This window comes from Chanos chanos, chromosome 9 (genome assembly GCF_902362185.1).
Source record: "Chanos chanos chromosome 9, fChaCha1.1, whole genome shotgun sequence".
Lineage (NCBI taxonomy): Eukaryota > Metazoa > Chordata > Actinopteri > Gonorynchiformes > Chanidae > Chanos > Chanos chanos.
In genome coordinates, this window is record NC_044503.1 from 28,689,484 (window position 1) to 28,711,067 (window position 21,584).

Below are 21,584 nucleotides of genomic sequence, written 5' to 3' on the forward strand. Positions count from 1 at the left end.
CACGAAATGATCTTGGTCAATTAGAATGTTACAAAATGTACAGACAAAAAATAATCTCAATTGTATTGCTGCTCGAAGATTTCTTTCAAATATTTATCAACGGAAATAACCGCAGTAAACTATTTTCAGCAGAACCTTAGTTTCTGTTAATCAAATTGGAAGTACTCTTTTAAACACAAGCGAAGATTCATGAGCCACGAGCCTCACACAAAGTGTCAAAGACCTGTCAGGACGCTTAGATAAGGTTGATGGAAGCATTTTAGTATCTCAAAACTATTAAGCAAATTCTGAGGTAATTTTAACATCAACAAATAAGTTATCTTAAAACGTAATGAATGGTTCCACCTTGACAACGTATATTTAAAGGTTTACTTCCTTCACAGTTTCACAGTTCCACATTCTCCATAATTTTTAAACCCAACGTGCCGGTTGCTTTTTATCACGCATAGCTGAAATTTAAAAGTTACATGAATCAAGTTTATATGGCTTGTTCAGGTTTACCTCGTTGAGTGCATCATCCAGTGTATGACCGGCAGCAACGGCCTCTTCAGTCAGTCCGCTCACCTTGCCACATTCTTCCGTAAGCTCAACATGATCCGGTTTGACCAGGATTTCGTTCACTGGGCCCGTCTTAACAGACAGAAGTACATTTTTTTGTTTCAGTGAAAAAAATACTTTCAATTCATAACAACGGTTTCTCATAAAAAAATAGAGAGGCCTACAAAATCATTTTCCTTTTCCAGGTTGAATATGCGTCTGTTTTCTGTGGGCTGTAGCACACACAATAGATTTCGGTGCGTTTTGTGTCTTGCAGTGAGCACTTAAACACTATCGTTTTCTTTATCTCTTTCAAACACAAAGAGATACTCACACAGGCTCAAAGAAAGAGACAGAACTTAGAATTACCTCTTTGGTTGTCAAATTTACGACCTGCCAAACCAATTGTACAAGTTCCTTTTCGTCGGATCCCAGTTGGTCCTCGCTCGCTCCAGCTGTTGTAGTGAATAATAGCACTAGGATATCTGGATTTACCGTCATTTTAGAAAGAAAAAAATATATTTATATATATATAAAAAAAACTATTCTAATAGCCCCACAGCAGAGAAAATCCCTAAAGCAGTATTCCAGGTGTTAGCGATCGAGAGGGCCACAACCTCCAACACCTCCAGACAGGTAAGCGCTGCGCAATGCTTCTCTTTCAGGTATCCTGTGGCCTTTTGATCGTGTGAAAATCTATGCAAACCAGTCAGGCACCCCTTGCGTAGCCCCGTAATGGCTGATCGCTTACGTTGGTTTTCTGAGCGCCCTATACCTGTCCACTGCTCACGTGATACAGGTAAAAAGATACCTGCCCAGTTTCAGCGCCCGTCCTATTGGTGCGTGGAAACTGGGACGTGGCAAGGCACGCGGAAAAAGTCGCTCATCCACCTTCAGAGCAAGGGAATTCCGGTCTTTTCCATGTATTACGAGCCACATCATAATCACCAAAAGAACAATCGTCATCGCTGACACCAGGATTACAATTAATCTTCAAACTAAAAACGCCCTGTTTTATCGCACATACTTCAGTGCCGGGTAGTTAACATATCCTTCAATTGGACTTCAGTATCACCAAGACACTGGCTGACTAAATGGCTCCACTTATAACTGATAGCACTTAACTGAGGTCTATGTATACACTCCATGTAATTGTCAGCTTCTCTCGTATCTCGTGGTGTGAAACGCTGGGTAAACATATACTGATAACGTTTCGTTTGCAGAGTAGACTGTGTGCCATCACTAACCCACACACAGGTTGTGGCTTTCTGCCTGACGCTGCACCATTATTACACAGAAGCAGGCGACCACTGTCGAGAAACAATGAAGCAAATGTCACTTTGCACGTATTACATATGGTCTTTATTTAGCATGTCAAGATGATTAGGCTGCACATTACAGAGATACTTTGATCTTTTATATCATATTTTCACACGCACACACACACACACACACAAACGAAATCGGCATGTATGTTGTAAAATATTTATTTCATGCTTAAGACAACAGCACACAATGATCAAACCAGAATATTTTAGCTACGTCAAGCAAAAATTGTTATCTAGACCTCTCTTTTCTAAATAAATTAGTTTTAAGTTTAAATAGATGTGTGGCGTTCAGCACTTGTTGCTTAGTTTGTTAATTGCTCTAATTCGGTCACTTTTGAACACTTTCGGGCTTGGGGCTTTCCTTAACGTCCATAAATGACGTCACATTTATTTGAATAGTCGAGGATGTAGCCCAAAACAAGTCCCTGGGCGATTTCTTTTAGTAGACAATCACTAATAGTCGTACATAATAAAAAACAGCCTGTTTGGACATACAATAAAGCCACTATCAAGGGATCAATAAATACATTCCTCTGTCAGATATTAAATCATACAGGTCAACACAAAATGATTAAATCTAAAGGAATTCATAGCCCTTTGATATTTTGTTCATAGTTTTTAATACTTAGAGATATTGCTCATGACAGCTTCAGAACTGGAATAATCAGGTAATCTATATACGACAATGATGCTGCTGATTGAAGTGTATGTACATTACAGATCAATGTTTAGTCGCAGCTCGCGCAGAATTTGATGCTGGTGAACAACAACATTGGCCGCTCTTCACCCGGAAGATATACCTCTACCGGAAGTTGTGCCAATGTGATCCAGGAAGATGGCGGGGGATTCCTCAATGGAGCTACTGTTTTTGGATACTTTTAAACATCAAAGTGCAGAGGTAAACAGTGCACGATACTCAAGTATTGAATCGTTTGACATGGTGATATAATATACAGATCTCAGAGGGCTTGGATAGACTTTAAATAACTGCACAAACTCCCCTCGTGTCTTGATGCATTGTAAACAAGTGGGCAGCGTCTAGCTGCTGTTTGTAACCGGGTATCTTGCTGTATACTACTTATTTGATCGTGTAGAAACACATGTGTGAAATTGGCTGATAAAGAAATGAGTTATCTGACGGAGGTTGTGCGCTACAACGGTTTGTTTAGTTACCAAACAAATAGTTCTGATCCGAGTGGTATGTTGCCGTTCAGCACAGCTGTAAACTACCGCTAACGATGGCTATGTGCGTGCAACTAGCTGTTAATTAGCCCAGCTAGTTTAATAAAAAAGAAATGATTCAGTAGTAGTACCCGTAGCATTAGTTATTTTGGTTTATTACTGTGCAAGCGTTGCAGATATTCGCCCGCGTGATGCACTGTGGTGCCGTCTAGCAAGACATGCAGTTAATCACGTATTGTTTAATCTCGTAGTGATAACTGCATGCATCAGAAAATTCTGTTATGAATGTTAATTGACTGAGAAGTGCTGTGGATATCGCTCTCGGCGATACTTAAGGTTTTCCTAGAACAACTGAAAAGGAGATGATCGAATTGCTAATCGTTACCTGCAGCAGTTTCTCGTTTGTATATTGATGACATCACAGTAACGGGCTCCAGTATTACGTCAGAACGTTCTTTCCCCCCGGATTTTCCAACCAACTAAGCCGTAGTTCTTCTACATAATAAGGACATAACTCTGCGTAACTCTAGACAGTTGCGCATTTTGAGACGACAGCAAGCTCCTTTTGTTCTAAAGATTAGTCCACCAAAGACAAATACGATTATATTACACATTTACGTCTTAATGTTACCAAAAAACAGAAGAGCTATCTGTATATGTAGCTATAGTTACAATGGTTAGACTCTATAAAGGCAATCAGTTCCATCCTGCTCTGTTTTTTATTGTCAGACCATACTGGTAGTGTTAAGCTCTAGTTGTTCGTGTTGTGTAGGTTAAAAGCAGTTGTAGTGGAGAATTTGCCATAGGTTCAACAGAGCTCATTGTAAACTAAAACGAAACCCACATGTATGACCCGAGAGAGGCTTTCCAGCAGATATTTAACACCAGTCCCAGAAACGAGCTGTCCCCACCCTGATTCCCTTTAAAAATGTCGCTGAAACCGGTCTCTGTTGTCCCGCTTATGTTGCTCTGTGTGTGTGTGTGTGTGTGTGTGTGTGTGTGACTAAGGTGGGTATTAGTGTATTTTAAATAATGTGCAGCCCCACTTGTTCACTCCCAACGGTTGCTTCAGAAACAGGTTTCACTTGCCTGTCGTTATTGTCAGAGAGGAAGAGAGAGAGAGAAATACAATGGAAATTTCCACTGTTGCATCATCACATCCAACTCCTATTTGTGTCATTCATTAAAGATTTATTACAGAACGAGTGCATGTTTAGAATGTTTTAGGTCTGTATTTCATATTTTGATATGAACTGATATGAAGTAATTTAATTTCTCTTGCTGTAGTACGTGTCCTATCTCTTGTAATCTGTTTTATAGTGATTAGATTTGTATCCAATGTATGCATAACGTTTATGGACTGAGTAGCTTGGTTTCTCTCTCTGTCTCTGTGTCTGTGTGTGTGTGTGTGTGTGTGTGTATGTCTCTGTGTGTGTGTGTGTATGTCTCTGTGTGTGTGTGTGGTGTCCAGCTGACGAATGTGGACGTGGTGAGGTTCCCATGCGGTGTGCTAATCACAGAAGTGCGTGTTATTCCCCCTGGCATAAAGGCACACAGCAGCCTGCCGGACAGCAGAGCTTTTGGGTAAGTGTGTAATCAGTACACACACACACGCACACACACACACACACACACACACACACACACAGATGCTCTCTCTGTCGCTCATACACAGCGTGCTTTCTGACACACTTTTGACCTAGCACGTGTTTGCTGCCCTCTACACTGGCTGAGCTTTGCATTGTCACTCTGAACAACATTCAGTGTATATACAGTCTTCAGCAAGTAAACACTGTCCCAAATCGGCGTCTGCTTGGTAAGATCAGATCTAGGCCAAATTAGAATGATTCACCCTGTATGATTCAGGGTGAATCATTCTAAGGTTTATGATTCATGTTTATGATTAATGTTCAGAGTATCCTAAACTCTTAAGTACTTCCCTGCTCTTCTTTTATTTTGTTTGAATCTTCCGTCATAGAATAGCATCTATAAAGCATCCTCGGTCAAAGTCAGGTCCCTCACACACAATGTGTGTGAGAACCGGAGTTTCTCCAAATCAATGGAACAAGGAGAGACACAGGACACTAAGGCAGGAAAAGGCGTTTTTTTTTTTTTTTTTTTAAAAAGGTCAGAGAGAGAAAGAGAGCGATTCCCATTGTCCCCTCTCTTCCAAAGTATCAAATACACCACACCTCGTCCTCTCTCACCGCTCTCACCTTCTCCGGTGACATCATCCCTCTCTTTTCTCCCCGTCTCTGCTCTTTCTCTTCTCTTCTCCTCTCCTCTCTCTGACAGCTTAGAGAATCAGACACTGGGTTTTTTTTTTTTGTGTGTGTGTGTGTTCCCTGTCTGCGCTTCATCGTTCAAAGCCTTAAAATGGTTAGATAATAACTGGTGTAATAAGAGAGAAAACTGTAGGATGATTGATGATATATGTTAGGGTTTTTTCAGTTTTTCGGTGGCTTTGGCTTCGTTACGAGGTTCTGTATTATTACAGCGGCAGGTGATGTATGGCCGCTCGGCCCGCCTAACTGTTTTCGATTTATGTCTCCTGCGTCAAAGTTATCTTAGCTGATAAAAGTCTTTCGTAGATTTGAGACTTCTGTATTCTGATGTGTTGTTTGATAGTGCTTCACTGAGACAGTTTTTTGTTGTTGTCGTTGTTGTTGTTGTCGTCATTGTTGTTGTTGTCGTTGTTGTTGTTTTCCAGTTCTGGTAAGAGCATTGGAAATCGGCTGTCTGTGTTGACAGGCCTGTTAAGATTTTTTTTTTTTTGCGTTAACAGAATGAGTTTTGTCGCGTCGATGTGGAGATAAGAAGACAGAGATAAAAAGATTAGGAGGAGGTTAAGAGGAAAGAAAGTATGAAAGAAGGAGAGAGAAACAGAGATTTTTATCAGAGTGCCACAGAGCTGTTTTAACGCTGAGGAGTGGGTCTCTGACTGTTGTTATGTCACATTCGTTTCCAGGGAGACGGCCCCTCATGCCTTCCAGTTGGACCTGTTCTTCAACAATGTCTCCAAACCAAACACCCCGGTGTTTGACCGGCTGGGCAGGTAGTTAACTGTCGCTCTCACACACACACACACACACACACACACACATACTCATACACACAATACAGTACAGCTGTGGTGCATGTTTTACCCACAAAAATGTAAGTTATCTATGTTGAAATACAATATGTCCCTTAAATTCACAACCACACGCTTTGTCATACGTGGATTATGAGGTCAAACCGGATTGAATATCCTAACACGTAAATCACGTGTGTTTATGCACATCAATAAACAGTTTACATGATGACTAATATGTCTGTGTGTGTTTGTGTGTGTGTGTGTTTATTCTCTAGTTTGGAATACGATGAAAACAAGTCTATTGTTTTCAGACCCAGTGGAAAGGTAAGAGTTGCCTCTTTTCACTTCAAAGTTCAACTGTCCATTTATGCACTTTCATGTCTTTTTCACATGTTTGATGTTCATAGCCGCTGTTATGCGTACCGTGTGTGTGTGTGTTTTGGGATTGGAACAGGTGTTCAAAGAGGTATGCGCTTGTTCACATTGCTGCTTTAATTCGTCGTGTCTCCAAATTCCACTCCAGTGACAGAAACTTTCAGCTGAAGCACCAGAGGGCATAATATGCAAATGAGCATTAATATACATTGTCCAGAGTCTGTCTCCGCCTCTGCCTCCGCCCCTTTCAGAGAGATATGATATCAAACATACAGTGAGAGAGAGGCCAACATGGCTTCTCTTTATTTGTGTATAACTGATGTCTGACGTGCAGTATTGCTCAGTTTTGCATGTGTGAGTGTTTTTTCCTCGTTGTTTACTACACAGGTACTCACCCATTTACCGATAAACAGAGGAAGACATCTGGCCGCATATTTCTCTGTTTCTGATGGAATTTGCGTGTTTGATTAAGACGTAGTTTAACACAGAGGGTTTGAGTCAGTATTACTGACTGTGTGTGTGTCTGTGTGTCTGTGTGCGTGTGCGTGTGTGTGTGCGCATGCGTGTGTGCGCGTGTGTGTGTGTTTGTGTGTGTGCGTGTCTGTGTGCGTGTGTGTCTGTGTGCGTGTGTGTCTGTGTGCGTGTGTGTATGTGTGCGTGTGTGTATGTGTGCGTGTGCGTGTTTGTGTGTGTGTGTGTGTATGTGTATGTGCGTGTGTGCGTGCGTGTGTATGTATGTGTGCGTGTGCAGGTGAACACAGACGGCCTGGTGCTGCGTGGCTGGTATACGTGTCTGACGTTGGCTGTTTACGGCACGGCCGAACGCTCGCACTCCCGTGACTCCCCTCCTCCACCTCCACCCCCTCCACCTCAGCAACAACAACCAGGGCCCAAGAGAAACAGCAAGCACGGTGAGCAAACCCCACACACACACACACACAGAGCATTCAACTATATTACATCCGTTTGTACCATTATAATTTACAATACCTGTTAACCACGTAAGCTAATTCAAGAACTAAATGCTTACATACTCTCAAAAAAAAAAAAGAAGTCAGCATTTTTCAGTTTAGTGCATGATTGAGCATTAGGAGTGTGTCTATGTGTGTGTTTATGATGTGTAACGTGTGTGTGTGTGTGCGTATCTCTCTGTGTCAGAGTGGGAGAATGAGGAACAGTTTAACGGCAGCCCACCCAGGCCGCAGCCCCGGGGACCCCGAACCCCCCCGGGACCCCCTCCTCCAGACGACGATGAAGACGACACGCTCCCCGTCCCCGGTCTGTCTCTAAAACACACTCACACACACACACACACACACACACACACTCACACACCATCTTTCAGTAGATGTACATGAGATGTAAGGTTTATGAAAGAGCCAGATCAGACTGTGTGTGTGTGTGTGTGTGTGTGTATACGTTTCATGCTGCTGGTGTTAGTGTAAATTCTGAAAGTGTGCGTGTAAACCCGTAGCGTGTGAAAGAGACCTACAGGCTTAGTGTTTTGTACAGTATGTTTTGTGGACACGGTCTCAAGCTTGACTGTGTGTGTCCACGCGAGCGAGCATGTGTGTGTGTCTGCTTTGGTTTTGAGTGTTTTTTTTTTTTTTTTAGCGCGTCGAATCTGTATAGAATTGAAATGCGTATTCGGATGTGCTGAACGCGTACTGTACTTGAATCGTGACAATGGGCCCTGTGTGATTTGTAGAACGTGTTTTGTTGACACAGCTTTGAGCTTGCATGCATGTGCATAGTGATTTCGTGTGTGTGTGTGTGCGTGTGTGTTTACTTGTGTCTCTGTACTCCAGGCCCAGTGAAGGAGGAAAGCATGGAGCGCGGAGAGGACTATTTGGAGCCCGTGTCTCCGGAGAGGGGGTCCCTGCCCGCCGACGACGCATACTCGGACGCGGAGCAGGAGGAAGACGATGGTCCCGGCGATGATGAGGATGACGAGGACGCTCACACGGAGGGGAGCGAGGGGGAGGAAGAGGAAGAAGACGAAGAGGGTGAGGAAGAAATGGAGGATGATGGAGAAGGTAGGGGGAAGACACAGCGTGTGTTCCTCAGGCGCGTGCGGGCGTGCATGTGTGTGTGTGTGTGCGTGCATGTGTGTGTGTGTGTGTGTGTGCGTGCGTGTTTCACACTGCATGTAAGTTTCCCCACCCTTCACACAATGTAAAGCAGTATTATTTGTGGAAAATGTTTACAGTTTTCTGTTTTATATATATATATAAAAAAAAATCTAAAACTAAACCTGTGAAGACACCACTCCGGCCAGACTTAATAAACCTACTTAACAGTTGTGTTTCCTGCTTGAATTATGCGTTCAGTGACACCAGAGGCGGGTCAAATCAAGTCTGAAGTGATCCGATTTGATTTGGCCCCCGACCCAGCATTCGTTTAATCTCATCGTGTCTCTCATTTCTTTCATTTCTACAAAAAAAAAAAAATCTCTCAGCCGCATCAAACTTGTTAACTTTCCCAAGTCAGCCCTGCGGTAAGACCAGGGTAGGCCTCCGCCGCAAATCCGCGCGGACGAATTATCGGAGTCATCGTGTTTTCCGAGGAGCCTCGGAATATTAAATTCAGATGAGTTCGATTAGAACCGAAATGAAAAAGTGAAGGAGTACGGCCCTCGGGGGAGGAATTGTCCGGCCGAGTCTCATGGAAACTTAATCATAGTTTATTATCAATGACCGAGAGCGGGGCGGCACAAAAGGAAGAGAGTAATGAAGAGTAATTGGACTGAGTCTGCTTCTCATTTAAATACAGCAAATGCAAATTCGTCTTAGGAAAAGGACATTGTCTGTGGTGGGGCTGTAGTTAATCGGTTCTTCTCATCTCTGCAGGCGATGACGGGTACGAACAGATTTCCAGCGACGAAGAGGATCTCGAGAGCGGGACGTTTAAGATACCGGCCTTTGACCTCGACTACACGGCGGAGGACCTGGCGTCCCTGCCGACCGTCCAGTACGACCCTTTCGAACGCGAGCTCCACCCCCTTCAGCACTTTACCCCGCCCCACATCACGCGCTACGAGGCGGAGCTCGGACGCTTGAAAGAGGCGGAGCTCCAGGACCCCGCCTCCGCGTGGGCGGAGTCCGCCGCCAAGCTCTCAGAACTGCTGGAGACCTGGGGCGAGGGCCCGGGGGTGGATCGCGGAGCCGGGTGGGTGACGGCTTTGGAGGAAGTTCCCGCCCTGCTGGTCAAAGGGATGAGCTTCTTGACTTTGAAGGACCCGCAGGCGCAGAAGGGCCACCTAAAACAGCTGGTGAACTGGAGCTGCGAGGCCTTAAATCTAGACTCCGCCTTGGCCCAGCCCATCGCTCTAAACCTGCGCCAACTCAAAGCTGGCACCAAACTGACGTCGGCGTTGGCGGACTGCGGGACTCAGGCCGTGCGGGCGCTGCTGGAGAGAGGCGTCGTGGGACGTCTCCTGGAGCTGATGTTCGCCGAACACGTCTCCTCCACGCTGAAGCTCAACGTCCTGCGTTCCCTCGACAGCATCGTCAGCGAGCCCCGGGGCATGGGGGCGTTGCTCGGAGAGGGTCGCCCGGACGACGACGTGGCCGCCAGCGGGTACCAGCGCCTGCTGGAGCTTTTCCTGCTGGACCAGACGGTCCGGGTGGCGACGGCCGGCGCCGCCATCCTACAGAAGGGGCATTTTTACGAGGTCCTCACCGACCTCCGGCGAATGGCGGCCACCTGGGCCGACCGCCAGCCGGCGGACGGCGAGGGGGGCGAAAGAGAATCCGGAGAGAGAGAAAGGGAGGGGGCAGACGAAAGAGACAGGGAGAGTGCCCCGGAGAGGGAAAGAGAAGGCGGGGAGAGGGAGACGCCCGAGGCGGAGCTCGAGAGTCCCATGGACATAGACACCCTGCTGGCGTCCTCCGCGCTTTCGGAGGCCGATCTGGAAAGACTTCAGGGTCTGCTGGAGGAACTGCTCCACCTCTTGGAGACCGCGCCCCACTGCATGGTCCAACCGCCCAGCAAAGCCTTCCCCACCTCGGCCCGCATCACGGGACCTCCCGAGAGAGATGACCCGTATCCAACTCTCTACAGGTGAGACAGACACGCTAAGGTTAGCGGAAACGTTTCCGCGTATCCTTTTGAATATGTTATCAGTTAGCTTTATACATACATATGTAAACTGTCAACCTGTTATGGTGGGTTTGATTTAACAAACTCTGTTTCAGCAAAAAAAAAAAAAAAAGGCTGTGTTTTAGCAAGAAAAAAACAAGGTTTCAAAGGTAAAACCTTGAGGTTCGAATCCAGGTGTCTGCAGTGATTAGAGCTTGGTTGGGTTACTGTATGAAACCAGTAGGGCGCCAGATCCCTGTCGCTGCCACGGTGACTCCCATTGATTGGTCAGGGGAGCCAGATGACTGGGTGGATCTGTGAGGCGTAGGGTTGTCAACCTTTGCACAAGTTACGGCTGGCGAAAAGAAGTGATCAGCAATTTCACGGGTATCAGAGGGGGCAAGTAGTCGTCTGTGACCCTCCTCAGTCGATATTGGGGGGGGGGGGGGTTGTGCAAGTGGCAGGGAAATGTGTCTGTCTAAACTGGGCGGGAAAAAAAGTGGGTACATTAAAAGAAATAATAACAGGAATGGAGGAACATGGTACTGATAAAGAGATTTGAATTTCATGTTTAACTTAAGTTTAAATTCTGCTTTTGTTATAAATGTGATATACATTTTGGGGGATGAATTTGAGGTTTGACTGGTTAATTAATGATACTCTATCCTGTCCTCTTGTAGGTATATGCTTGCGTGTCACTTCTTGGAGTCTCTGGCGGTGGTCCTGTCGTCCCCGGCAACGTGCGCCCACGTGGGCGTCCTGCAGGCGGTCCGAGAGATCATGCGTTTCCTGTCCCAGACCCAGCAGGGCCTCCTCTTCCTCCTCAGTCAGCACGAACCCACCAACTTACTCCTCCGACTCCTCACCCCCCTCACACACCTAACGCCTCCCGCACACATGGCTCACCTGGGTCCCCTCACGCCCCAGCCCGAACTGGAGGGGGAGGACGGGACCCCCGGGGGGGAGGGGTCGCTCGAGGACGGGTTTTGGATTTGGCTCATGCAGGCGCTGCACGCGTTGCAGGGCGTGGCCGAGCTGAGCGGGGCGGAGCTTGAGGAGGGGGACAGTCCCGAGGTTCTGTCGACTCTTCACAGCCTGTACGTGATGAGTTTCAGCAGCACCGGGCGAAACGCCGTCACACACACCCTGAGCCTGGAGAACAACCTCAGCTGTCTGGTCAACCTGCTGGAACATCACGCCAAGGAGGGACAGGGGTGAGTCCTCACCAGCGCTTTCACACACACGTACACACACACACACTCGCGTCCAAAGTAACACACAAGATAACTAACACAAACTGCACACTTACAATCCACGTATGCATTGTAATACCATTCTAATACACACTTCACAACAGGTTTTTAATTTTTTAAAAAATTTTTTTCAAGTCCAGGCCTGGGGACCACTGGACAGAAATACTTTACTCTAACTCAAATCATTGACACCTGCCTTGTCTGCTTATCAGTGCGCTTTAATTAGTTTAATGAAGCGTATTAGTGCAGGGATATATTAAAAGTGAATTCTCCGGTGGGTCGTCATGACTGGATTTTAAAAAACGCAGTTTTAGAGTAATTTCTTTTGTGATTAAAGTTTGTTAATAAATTCTTTCGCTGTTTTGAAGCTTTAGTGTTTGGAAGTGGTCGTATATGCAGACTGTGTCATCCTCCTCATTTTTCTCCTCTTCCTCTCTGTGACAGGGAGGGCAAAGCGAGGAAATCGGTGACGTATAACTACGCCTGTATGCTGGTTTTACTGGTCGTTCAGACCTCTGCCGACCTGAGAATGATGGAGCACTACGCCGGTCCGCTGCTCAACATCTGCAAAGCAGACGAGAACAACACCAAACTGCAGGGTGAGTTCACCTTTGACCTCCGAACCCTCAGTAACCTTCTCGCTTTCACTTACTGCAAGCCAAGGTTGGTGGCCTGGTTGTAGTCGACTGTGTCTGATTCCTTTGCTGACAACGCATGTCGTGTTTGCGTGTGTGTGTGTGTGTGTGTGTGTGTGTGTGTGTGTGCGTGCGTGCGTGTGTGTGTGTGTGTGTGTGTGTGTTTTCTTTGGCAGAGCTCTGTAAATGGCTGGAACCACTCGAGAAACTGCGTTTTGAGATCAGCAGCATTTCGACTCTCATCGATTACATCAAACAGGTAAATACAAAAAAAACCCCCCAGAAATATCCAGTTGTTGTCAATTTAATAAACATTTAATAAACAAACAGGCTTGCTTGGTAGATACTGAGATAAAAACACAAATGTAACACCCAGGCATATGCTGTTTTCAGGATGTCTCATGATCTTAGAAAGTTACACATGATCAAATACAGTATGAATGAAGCCATTACTTTACTTTCTTTTTGATTGACATGACTTTTCCCCAATCAGAACCTGGAGAATCTGATGACCCCAGAAGGTGTGGGGCTGGTCACTGCTCTGCGGGTGCTTTGCCACATTGCCTGTCCCCCGCCTACCGTACCAGGTAAATACACACGTTCACACATACACACACACACACACACACACACACACACACACTATTATGTACATGAACACGACACATGCACACACACTAATATGTACGTGAACAAGACACAAAATCTGACAAAAATATGTACACTCTGTATGTATGCTCTGTGTGTGTGTGTGTGTGCAGGTCAACAGAAAGACCTGAAGTGGAACCAGGCGGTGATCGCTCTCTTCAGCGCGGAGGGAATGGACACCTTCATCAAAATCCTTCAGAAGCTGACCTCGCTGCTCCTGTTACCGTGGCGACTGCACGGCCCCATGGCCCCCACCGCCCAGCGCCTCACCATGCTCTCGGTGGCCTCCTGCTCCCTGCGGCTCATCAGGGCCATGCTCACGGAGCTGCTGTGCGGGGCGACGTGCGAGTTCAGAGACGCCCGCGTCCCCGCCGTCTGCGTCACCTTACACATGATCGCGTGCTCCACCCCGGTGACCGGTCGCCTGGACGCCGAGGAGCTGCGCATCCAAGGCGACATCACGGACGTCCTGCTGACGTTCACGCACGCGGTGAGCGAGCAGGAGACGGGCTCGGAGGAGACGGTGGCGGGAAACAGCTGGTCTCTGATGCTGAAAGAGGTTCTGAACTCCATACTGGCCGCGCCGGAGAACATCTATAGTGGACTGAGTTTGCTCAGTGAACTGCTGCCCCTGCCGCTCCCCATGCAGACTACACAGGTATTACGCATGCGTACACACACAAACACGCGCGCACACACACACATTCACTCACACATTCACTCACTCACTGTCATATACACACACACACTCGCTCATACACACACACACACACACAACTCTTTCTCATTTACACACACACTCTCTCATACACACTCAACCCTTTCTCATTTACACACACACACACACACACACACACTCTCTCTTACACAGACACTCTTTCTCATTCACACAAACACACACACACACACACTCTCTTACACAGACACTCTTTCTCATTCACACAAACACACACCCACACACACTCAAACAGACCCATAAGGTACAGTAAGTCCATTGTCTGATGTAATATCTTTATTACTCCCCCATAGAGGCAACCTGCCTACTTTGTGGATACACTGTTTTTTTTATGGGAGGTGTGTGTGTCTCTTTCTGTCTGTCTGTCTGTGTTTAATATAAACGGCTGGGAATCCCTTTATTGTGAAGACTTGTCCATGACCTTTTAGAAGTCATTTTCACATCACCTTTTAAATGCTGTAATCCTGAAGCTAGCAGACAAGAATGCGTATGGTTCAGTACATTGTGTTCAAATGAAATTAGCCCTGAACTACTGTCAGGTTGTGAAATAGTTCACAGATCATATGTCTTATTTTATTCATCTCACACTTCTGCATTCTCTCTCTCTCTCTCTCTCTCTCTCTCTTTCACTCTCTCTGTCTGTCTCTCTGTCTTTTTGTTCCATCTCTTTCTCTCAGGCTTTATCGGTGCAAGACGTGGGTGTAGCTCTGAACACGCGTAAATTGTGGAGTATGCACCTGCATGCTCAAGCACGTGTGTTACAGGAGGTGCTGAGGTGTGTGTGTGTCAGCAGCTGCCCGCCGCTCCTCTCCATGCTCCGACGCGTGTGTGTCCAGCTCTGCGACCTCGCCGCTCCCACGGCGACGCTCGTCATGCGGACCCTGTTGGAGCAGCTACAGGAGGAGATGCAGCAGTAAGACACCCGCTGCATTATCCTAGCATACACTCACACACACACACACACACATGTAAATGAGCATTGAACTGGTTACACGCACGTAAATAAGTCTTGAGTTGGTTTTTGGTTTGAGTGCCCTTTTTCAGAGTGGAAAGCTGTATTCTCAGTTGAATGTGTCGTAGGGGTTAACAAGGGCAGAGGATGACATCCAGTCTTTTATGAGCATGAAGAATTACATGTTTTAGAAAAGAAAAGACGAAATGCATTGGGCTGTAGGTTGACCCCTGTGGAACCTCATCTTTGAAAGTGTTCTAGACATTAATTTGGTGCATCTATGAGATTAATAAAGTGTCATAGATATTTTGTGACATTAACCGTGTGTGGTTTTTTTTGTTGTTTTTTTGTTTTTTTTTAGGGAGGGTGTCAGTTCTCTGATGCCACGGTTACTAGCTCTCCTAGACTCGTTGGTTTCTCAACGTTCCTGTAAGGCGGCAGTATTGACTCTGCTGGGAGGAGCCGTACGTGGCGAGGGGCGGGGCGACGGGAGGGCCGACGACAAAATGACAGAGGTCCTTCCCGGTCTGCTTTCTCTGCTCCTCCCACCGGCAGATGCCAGCCTACCGGTACAGCAGAGCGCTGAATTGACAGCGTCCATCATCCAATCGTTGTGTGACCAGGTAACAAACGAAGTCAGACAAAAATGCCGCCATTCGTCATTAGTGTAATCAAGACACATGTCTTGATTACCTTTTTTCTTTGTATGTAGACACATCTTAGGCTACATTAAAGGTGCATATATGCACCCGTTTGTTTTGGCTTACATGTTTTAATATGTGTTGTAGGATATCTCACTGGTCGTGAGCGGTTCAGGAGAAGTGTGCATGTCGGAAGCAGAGCAACTGGCCAACGCCTTACCGCCACGTGACATGCTGGCGAGCGTGTGTGACGGAATGTCAGAGGTGTTGGGACACGCGAACAGTAGCTACACGCTCCAGCTCACATGCCTTAGAACAATGATGTTCCTCACAGAACACGACTACGGCCTCTACCACCTCAAAAAGTACGTCTGTGCGGCGTTCTTTATCTCTAGCATGTCTGGTACAAGGTTCTTCAAACCTGGTCCTGGAGGTCCGGTATCCTGCTAGATTTTGCCCTTGCCTAGTAGTTCGAGGCTGACGTTGACCTTGGAAACAGGTCTGTGTTCTCTTCAGCCAATCAGAGACCACAGGGTTAGTATTTCACAGAAACCAGCAGGACCCCGGACCTCCAGAACCGGATTGGAGACACCCTTTCTTATGAAGTGTGTGTATAATACATATGTGTGTGTGTTACAGCTCTCTTAAGAAGCACCCTACTGCCGTGTCCAGTCTGCTCCGAAGAGAAACCGCCTCGTTCAGTAAAGAGTCAGCTGAGCTTCTGTCTGCATTACTAGACTTCCTACGACAGATACTCAACACTGACAGCATGGTAAGTGTGTGTTTGTGTATGTGTGGTTTGAGATAAGGATGTAAACCGATACAGCCGTTGGTCGGTTTACAGGATATGTTTCCTTTAAGCTGGATTAACATATCGGTTAGCTCCCCGTATTTAGACAATTTTGTTTTGTTTTTGTCGAGTGGGTTCGGAGTCCTCTGAGAGTTGAGCGTACATTGCAGGGGGGGGGGGGGGGGGGGGGGGGGGCGTCAGTGCCGGCGTGTATGCATAATTTAATATCATTTTTGTTTTGTGTCATAACAGGACGAGGACATGGACTCCCGGTCTTTAGCTCTGAGCACGTCTGAGATGAAACAGCTGCTGCAGTGGAAAGAGGACTCAACAGATCATCCTCTGCCAGAGCTAGAGAAACATATCACGGTATATAGTCCTACGTTCTCCAGCCTGATCAACTGACTCTTTCATCTTAGATTTCTAAACCTCATGCATAACACCATCTCTGTGTGGTCAGATAAAGGGCTTTATCTGCGGACATACTCCTAAATCCCCAAAGGACCAAGTTATAAACCTCTAAATCTCTACAACCCGGTCTACACGCCATACTCTACGCTTTCTCTTCACCCTGCATTCTGAAGCCTTACACCCTTCATTCTAAAATCTTATGCCCTGCATTCTTAAGCCTTATACCCTGCATTCTGAAGGCTTACACCCTTCATTCTAAAACCTTATGCCCTGCATTCTTAAGCCTTATACCCTGCATTCTGAAGCCTTACACCCTTCATTCTAAAACCTTATGCCCTGCATTCTTAAGCCTTATACCCTGCATTCTGAAGCCTTACACCCTTCATTCTAAAACCTTATGCCCTGCATTCTTAAGCCTTATACCCTGCATTCTGAAACCTTACACCCTTCATTCTAAAACCTTATACCCTGCATTCTTAAGCCTTATACCCTGCATTCTGAAGCCTTACACCCTTCATTCTAAAACCTTATACCCTGCATTCTGAAGCCTTACACCCTGCATTCCAAACACTGTTACTCTGGGTTCCAAACCCTGTATATCCAATACAGCCCATATCCTGAATCCTGAATGCGTAATGTATAAAGCAGTTTTCAGGTTCACACAAATTTTTTCAGTTTATAAATACTGACTAGTGAACTGTGTCTGTGTGTGTGTAGGAGCTCATGAAAGAGGACGAGTCGCTGGAAGCTCTTTTAGAGAATGTGGTCGGACTCCGACAGATTCTGGAGAGTTCTGGCGACACATCGCCGAGCACAGAATCTGACACAGAACCCACCCTCCCGTTCCCAGAACCACTCCAGATGCAATTCAACCACAGGTGAGGACAAGATGAGATCTTATCTCATATCTTCAGTTTATATTTTCTGAAAGAAGTAGTTTCATTTGCTGCCTTTTTGCGAGGACTAGTTTGTTTGTAGAACACAGCTGACTTACTAAAGATGTTGAGGTGACCTGAGGGAAATGAATATGATTTCATAGAAGAGGTTTATATACAGCCCTGCAATAAATCAGTTCTCATGGGGTGTGTGTGTGTGTGTGTTTGCTGTGCAGGACGGTGTATGTGCTCTCTGATGTTTTGGATGAGCAGCTGAAAGCTTTCTGGTTCTCTCCATTCCAAACCGACGACATGGAGACCGACCTAGACATGGTGAGGTGGACTACGACTACATTTACATATCTCTGTGTTAGCAAATTGTTTGTGTACCGTTCTTTAATGTGTGTGTGTGTGTGTGTTGTGTTTTGCAGGTGAAAGTGGATCTTGTAGCTCTAGCACAGCAGTGTTGTCCTGAGCTGGACTTGAAGGCGGAGTTAGAACGTTCGTTTCTGAGTGAACCCGCCTCTCCAGGACACAGCAAAACAACAAAGGGCTTCCGATTGGGCAAACACAAGCATGAGACGTTCATCACGTCCAGGTACACATGCGCGCACATGTAAACGCAAAACACACAACACACAATACATCATCACAATCGAATACAGTGTATGGTGTTGTATAGTTATATGGTGTGTTACATGTGCTAAACAAAACGCACAATACATAATTACAACTGAATACAGTGTATGGTGTTGTATAGTTATATGGTGTGTTACAAAATAAATGTGTGTTTGTCTAGTGGGAAGTCGGAATATGTCGAGCCAGCGAAGCGCGCCCACATTATGGCCGCCCCACGAGGTCGAGGGAGGGGCGCGTTCGGGCAGCTCTGCCGACCCCACGACATCTTCCGTCAGCGCAAACAGAACACGAGTCGACCGCCGTCCATGCACGTGGACGACTTCCTGGCCGCCGAGATCAAAGATGTGGGGCCTCCCACCGGCCTGGCCCCGCCCAAACGTCCACCAAAGGGAGGGGCAAAACCACCCACCAGAGGCCTGTTTGCCGGCGGTACGAGAGGGAGGGGCTTCCAGAGTCACACTCGATTCTTCACTCCGCCCACGCCCAAGAGCGTACTGCTTACAGGTACGGTACATGTATACCACCAAAACCACAAGAAAACAGTTTTTCACAAAGACATATTTACGTTTAAAATACACTGAAAGAGCACTAAGCTGAAGACCAAACAGACACGCCCACCCACAGTGGGTGTATAGGTCAAACAGTGTGTATAGGTTGTCTGTAAAGTCAGTTGGGACTTACGTCCATGTCACTGTGCTGTAGGTAATTACCCTCGGCGTGAGGGTGGGCGGGGCTCTACCTGGAGTGCCCCGGTGACAGCTGTCACTCACAGGGGGACGTATAGCGAACCACGAGGAGGACAAAGCAACTTCACTAGACCGCTGCCATCTAGACAACCACCTACAGGTAAACACACACACGCACACTCACAGGGAAACAGGAGCCTTGCTCCTGTTTGCAGACTCCCATCCACACGTGCACGCACACACACACACACACACACACGCACACACACACACAAAAACAGTAGCCTCATCTGACTCCTGTATCCAAATTCCATCTGCAAGTACGCACACACACACACACACACACACGCACACACACAAGAAACAGGAGCCTAACTCCTGTGCACACAAATGTATACATACACACACACACACACACACACACACGAGATCTGATAGCGGGTGTATCCGGGGTCTTTAGAGAGTCTTGGCTGTGTGAGAGCATATTGGAGGCACACACACACACACACACACAGCCCTGAGTGCTCTGACTGCCTTTTTACTTTCCTTCCTTCTCTCCCTGCCTTTTGCCTTTTGTGCCCTTGTGTTCCACCCGTTCTCCCTGTTCCTTACGCTCACCTCACCCCTCTCCCCAAACCAGCTAAACCGGGACTCTTAACAATCACAGCCTATCAGAACGCAGAGTTCAGCGTGGCTTTTAAAGAGTTCATTTTGTGAACAGGCTTGAAATAAGCTCCAGATATGAAACATCTCCTTTGCTGAAAGGGTTTTTTTATTTTTTTATTTTTTTTTTAAACCGGTTGCCTAGGCGACCGTTATTCTCCTCGGGAGTCCGGACAGAAATTCAATTTAAACAGTTAATCCAAAAGAAGAAGAAACGTGGTCGTTATAACGGAGGGTGAAAAAAAAAAGTATAACGTTAATAACTCCTAATAAGATGGTGTTCGCCAAATAACCGCTCTGAGCGAAATAAGAACGGCATAAGTTATCCGCCCGTGAACCGATCCGAGGGTTCGCAGAACAAGGACACACTCTGGCACACGTGTGTGTTTTAATCCACCAGGATGATGGTGCCATCTGCTGGCTGCCATTTTGTTGTTCAGGACTTTTAAGATTAGTGAGACAAGAACAGAAGCTTGTAGTGTTGATTCTGGGAAGGGGTGGTAAGGGGGGGGGGGGGTGCATTTGGGAAGGATTACTGACTGCTTTCACATGATATAGTGTCTTAATGTTGAAACCATGGTCATACCGTTAAACTATCAGAATACGTGCTGACCTAGGATCAGTTTTAGCCTGCCGTTCTTGTAATAAGTTGAACTGTACGAGCCCAGAGGTGCTGATCCTAGGTCAGCACTCCGATTCTGAGACGGCTGAGCTCTCTCACCGATGATTTCACTGATTTTGGATTTTTTTGTCTTTTTCTTCTCAGGTGCGTACAGATTAGCCCCTCGAGATCGCGCCCCTAGAGGAAGGGGCACCGGCCTGTCCTGGCTAAGTGGAGCCGGGGTTAGCGTGGGAGGAGGCGGAGTTAGCAGCGGAGGGCGTGGCCAAGGGAAGTTCAGCAGCGGGGGCAGCGGAGGGGGGCGAGGCCGACACGTACGCTCCTTCACTCGCTGATCACTCTTCGATCAACCAATAGGACTCAGCCATGTGGCTCTAAAGCAGTGGTTCTCAATCCTGCTCGTGGGGGAACCCCTGCTCTCCATGTTTTCAATCTTTCCCTGCTCTACCTACCTGACTGATTAGTGTGATTAACGTGTTCTCGATTAAACCAGCTGTGCTCAGCCAATCAAAAGCGCCCTGGTGAGTTCAGTTAGGTAGGTAGGGCAAGGGAGAGGTGGAAAATGTGCAGAGCAGGGCTCCCCCCGGGGAGGAGGATTGAGAACCACTGCTCTAAAGGACCAATCAGGATGTGCATATGCTGTCGTCATGGAAATGTCAAGCCAAAGGTGGCTTTGTGATGTTTTGTGTTTCTGTTAGTATTTTTTTATTGTGTTAAAGTTTGATTAAAAGCCTGTGAGTATCCATGAATGTGTTTGTTTTGGTTTGTCTTGTAATGCATTACCCTCTCAGTTCAACTACCATTCATTCAATGAGAACAAATCCACACACACACACACACACACACACATCAATAGGACTGACAGAATTCATATTATTATTGATTATTGTTTATTGATTATTCTTGATTAATGATGATGATAAATGTTTGCTCAGAATTATATGTTTATTTATTCAGGAAAAAATGCATAGAGAATAATCCTTAATATAACAGTTTTATGACTCATAACCAGACGGGATGATGAAAATTGCTCAGTTATCATCACTAAACAAACAATATTCTCATCTAACCATTAAAATTTACAAAACTCTTATGATAAAATATGAAAATATGACAGAAAAACAATTCACAGTCAAACTAATGTCTTTCAGTCATTCAACAAATTAAAGGTGAGTACTTATCCAACTACAAAATGTAAATTTTGTTAAATCATTCCATTCTCAATCACTCAGATACACACACACACACAGACACAGACGCATACACTAGTGTGTGAGGTTGTTGCCATGTTGCCATGGTAATGCTGTTAGGTCGGGGTTTAATGGTAGAGAGAGGTTAACAGAAGCTCAACAGGGATTGTTAGTGCGCATATGTCCGACTCTTGATGCTGTTTCTGTTTATATGTATTTGTCTGAAAGGAAGACTCTATTCAAGCTCACAGACTCTTCCATAATCCGT

The 21,584-nt window shown here is 46.2% G+C and overlaps 2 protein-coding genes across 3 annotated transcripts in view; one reads left to right on the forward strand and one right to left on the reverse strand.

Moving 5' to 3' along the window:
• The window catches only part of esrp1 (epithelial splicing regulatory protein 1), a 15,552-nt gene extending 14,514 nt beyond the window's left edge, over positions 1-1,038 (reverse strand). For both annotated transcript variants that reach the window (XM_030783428.1, XM_030783427.1), the window contains exons 1-2: positions 907-1,038; positions 502-630 (exon numbers count right to left, since the gene is read on the reverse strand). In XM_030783428.1, coding sequence (XP_030639288.1) covers positions 502-630; positions 907-1,038 — 261 coding nt within the window. The remainder of the gene's footprint in view (positions 1-501; positions 631-906) is intronic.
• A 1,662-nt stretch (positions 1,039-2,700) lies between these two features.
• On the forward strand, positions 2,701-20,843 carry virma (vir like m6A methyltransferase associated). Its single transcript, XM_030783420.1, has 25 exons — positions 2,701-2,763; positions 4,519-4,631; positions 6,016-6,102; positions 6,399-6,447; positions 7,250-7,409; positions 7,657-7,776; positions 8,313-8,534; positions 9,348-10,229; positions 10,287-10,560; positions 11,259-11,792; positions 12,276-12,430; positions 12,643-12,725; positions 12,960-13,053; positions 13,228-13,772; positions 14,528-14,763; positions 15,164-15,425; positions 15,591-15,808; positions 16,083-16,215; positions 16,486-16,602; positions 17,362-17,522; positions 17,756-17,852; positions 17,951-18,117; positions 18,319-18,647; positions 18,861-19,004; positions 20,274-20,843. Exons 1-25 carry the CDS (start codon positions 2,701-2,703, stop codon positions 20,459-20,461), a joined length of 5,433 nt encoding a protein of 1,810 aa, XP_030639280.1. The 3' UTR covers positions 20,462-20,843.
• Positions 20,844-21,584: the final 741 nt, after the last annotated feature.

Excerpts from the sequence above, each read along its gene's own strand:
- virma (XM_030783420.1), top strand. The coding sequence starts at position 2,701 with ATGGCGGGGGATTCCTCAATGGAGCTACTGTTTTTGGATACTTTTAAA. Across the intron at positions 11,793-12,275 it reads CACGCCAAGGAGGGACAGGG|GGAGGGCAAAGCGAGGAAAT; the intron begins GTGAGTCCTCAC and ends TCTCTGTGACAG. Across the intron at positions 18,118-18,318 it reads GAGACGTTCATCACGTCCAG|TGGGAAGTCGGAATATGTCG; the intron begins GTACACATGCGC and ends GTGTTTGTCTAG.